Genomic DNA, 3,681 nt, shown 5'->3' with positions numbered 1-3,681 from the left:
ACGGTACGGTTAGGGCGGAGCTACTGGTGTCACACGATACATTCCACTGATTGGTGGACAGGAAAACGTCACTGCTGTCGTCAAACGGAAGCGCAGCTCAGTCCAGATATAGGAGAAGGATGCCTGCAAATAACAGCAGGGTCTGGTCAACTCAGGAACTATCCACTTTCCTTACTATAATTGCGGACAGTGTTATTCAGAGTGAGCTTGATGGATCAGTGAGGAATGAAAAGGTGTATAAAGATATTTCCCAGCGGATGGCAGCCGAGGGATTTGAACGGACGTCGGGTCAGTGTAGGGCAAAGCTTAAGAAGCTTAAAGGCCAATATAAAAAAATTAAGGATGCCAACAGCTGTAGTGGAAACAGTCGAAGTACTTGGAAGTGGTACGATGCCATGGACGCCATTTACGGGCATAGGCCAGCAAACCAAGGCAGGGAAGGAGGTCTGGACTCTGCATCTTCATCTGCATCTGCACTTCTCGAATCCATGATAGATCCTGTTGGTAAGTTTTATTTTTTTTCCTGCTTGGCATTGGCTTTCCCTATGCTAACCATTTAAAAAAAATAACTGCACAAAACCATTAACTCTGCACCAAAAATGTAATTGTATTTGTGCAGTGGACTGAAAGAAAATGGTAGGGAGTAGCGCTGCACTGTTTTGTATAATTAATGAAAAATGCGTGACTGGTGTTTTGCTTAATTAGTATGGGCTTGATAATATCAATGGGGGCTGAATATGCATAAAAATACTATTAAAGGCTATCATGCATGATTTCAAGCAGCCACAGTGCACTTTAACCAAGTAAAGTTAATCTCAGAATGGATAGGGAAATGTACTGTCTGTATAAACCAGCCCCTATTTTTGAGAAAAAAGACAACTGTAGAAAAGATAATGGAGATTTCTGATGCTCTCATTGTACCTTAGCCTTTAAACTGATATAGTTCCATTATTTTTTATTTAAATACCTGGACAGAAGAGTATAGGCATCTCATTTTTTTACCCACTCTGCATCCCATTGTTTACTACCTGATGATAACTGCCATAAGATAGTACACTGTGTCTTCTTCTCGTTTGTGTATAAAACCCTTGATATGTGCATTTTCAGATACTGTGGATGGACTCTCCAATGATACCTCTAACTTTTCAGACGATGGTCCATCGACATCTTTCAGCAGCACCAGTACGATTGTGTCAACACCAAGCCTACCACAGAGTACGCCAAATGCACCACGTCACACAGGTAAGACATTATGATCAGAGTGAAAGTTATAATTGTGCATTTTCTTAAATCAATATTCTGGTATTTTGTATATTCCAGGTGAAAGGAGACGGTTGCAGCTGGATCTGCGCACAGTTATTGATGATATGAGGGCAGTAGAGGAAAGACAACAGGAAAGGATGGAGACCCTTTCTGAGCGGTGGTTTCAGGCACTGCGTCAGGATGCCCAGGAAGCTATGCGCCAGGAGGCTGAGATTGCCCGGCAGCAGATGGAGCAGTTGTCTACCTTCAACCAGGCCTTCCTTGGTGTCCTAGGGCAGCTTGTTCAAGTGCTGGGAGCCAGTCGTGATCCCAGGCCACCGCCAAGGCAATAGTGCCTGTCAGCCAGCACAGGACCTGTACCCTTTGTTTTTTGGTAATTTTTCAGTTTTGTTTTGTAAAAATGTTTTATTTTTTTGAATTCTTACTTGTAAGAAAATATAGAAAGAATATTTTTGTTGCTGAATAAAAGAGATTTTATAAGAGACTTTGGGTGTGTCTGATTCATTAATGTAAAACTTTATTAAAACTTTAAAACAATCATGGTAAAAAATTAGGTGTTGAGGTGACGCATCAGAGCCTGACGTATTTCATTGCACTCATCTTCAATATCCTGTGCTATTACCCTTACTGGCTCTTCTGCAGACGTATTCCAATCCTGGTGGAAGTCTTCTCCATGACTTTCACAAAGATTGTGAAGAGCACAGCAAGTAAGCACCATGGATTTGACAAGTTGAATGTCACTGTCATTCCTCTTCATAAGACACCGCCACCTACCTTTAAGTCTTCCAAAAGCATTTTCAACTACGACCCGTGCCCTGGATGTTTTCTTGTTGTAGGTTTGTTGTTCTGGTGTCAGGCGGCCATTGTCAGGAAATGGTTTCAGGAGCCAATTTTGTAAAGGGTAGGCAGAGTCCCCGAGCACATAATAGCCAACATTCACCCCCCAAATGTTCTTAGTGGAAAGAGGGTACAGCCCTCCCTGCCCAACCCAATCCCAAAATGTGGACAATCGTAGAACCCGAGCATCATGCAAACTCCCAGGTTTTCCAACATTCACACTCCAGAATAGTCCTTTTCCATCCACCACTCCCTGGAGGATGATGGAATGCCAGCCCTTTCTGTTGAAGTAGTCAGTGTGGTATTCTTGTGGTGCTATTATTGGTATGTGTGACCCATCAATAGCACCAACACACTGTGGAAGACCCCACCTGTTTTCAAAGTACTCAGCCATGTCTTTAAGCTTTTCCCTGTCTGGAAAATGAACAATTTCAGGAGCTAGCAATGTGCAGACAGCCTTACAGAAGTCCTGCACACAACGGCACACTGATGATTTACTGACACCAAAAAGATGACCTATACTTCTGTATTCACTGTTGGTAGCCAGCTTCCACAGTGCAATGGCTACTCTTTTCCTCACTGGCAAACTGGCTCGGAAGTTTGTGCTTTGCTTCTCCATCGCTGGACGTAGCCTTGCACAAAGGTATGAAAAGGTTTCCTCCGACATTCGGAAATTGTGCACCCACTGTGTGTGTGTGAATCCTGGGACGGTCACATCCCACCACTCATTGGCACGGGGGAGAGCCCAAATGACTGGTCGGCGGCGCTGCTTTGACAAAAGGAGAAGCATCTTTAAAAGAAGAAAACGCAGATGTTACCATATCACAAATAATAAAAACATATTAATACAACATACTATATTTTACAAGGTCAGATAGCATCATGTATAAAAGTGAGCAATGAGTACACATTGCAAGTATTACACCTTATACATAAATAAAAAAATACAGAATCTGCAAAGACCTAATATAAGATGGGAAGGATATACAGTACATTATGTATTCAACAACATACATGTTGCACACGTATGTAAACATGCACATTTGAAGTATTACACCTTATACATAAATACTCATTATACTACTAATGATTTGTTATGCATTTGATTTAATACTTCAAATGTGCATGTTTACATACGTGTGCAACATGAATGTTGTTAAGTACATATGTACTGTATATCCTTCCCATCTTATATTAGATTTTGTCATATTCTGTATTATTTTACTTTTTAATACGGGTAGAAATAAATGACAATTGGCATAATGTTGCTTACCCTATAACGCTGCCGTCTTTGTCTTTGCCGCACAAAGGTGTACTTCTCCTCCTGACTCAAGACCCAAGCCAAAAGTTTTCTTCTCTTTTCTGCTGTGTTTCGCTTTGCCGCTCGTAACCTTCTCTCACACTGTGTGGCATGTATTTTGATTACTAAGAACCAAAAGCCAAGTAGAGCAAAGACGAGCTGCTGGATGACCTCCATTGTTGTTGTTGTTGTTGTAGCGTCACGTCTGTTGTCGCACTAGTGTGACGCCACGCCGCAACGCTAGGCATTTGGTGTACGCCCCGCATGGACCCTAGAGGTCC

The 3,681-nt window shown here is 42.1% G+C and overlaps 1 protein-coding gene across 1 annotated transcript; it reads left to right on the top strand.

Annotated features, from left to right (window-relative positions):
• Window positions 1–257: 257 nt before the first annotated feature.
• On the top strand, window positions 258–1,595 carry LOC309554663 (uncharacterized protein; the record flags this gene model as incomplete). The annotated part of the gene is made up of 3 exons (XM_082256373.1): window positions 258–504; window positions 1,108–1,242; window positions 1,321–1,595. 3 exons carry the CDS (start codon window positions 258–260, stop codon window positions 1,593–1,595), a joined length of 657 nt encoding a protein of 218 aa, XP_082112499.1.
• Between the last annotated feature and the right edge of the window lie 2,086 nt (window positions 1,596–3,681).

This window comes from Pelophylax lessonae (genome assembly GCF_965119305.1).
Source record: "Pelophylax lessonae genome assembly, chromosome: 4".
NCBI lineage: Eukaryota > Metazoa > Chordata > Amphibia > Anura > Ranidae > Pelophylax > Pelophylax lessonae.
The sequence above is the reverse complement of the archived record's forward strand: the minus strand, read 5'-3'. Positions and strand labels throughout refer to the sequence as shown.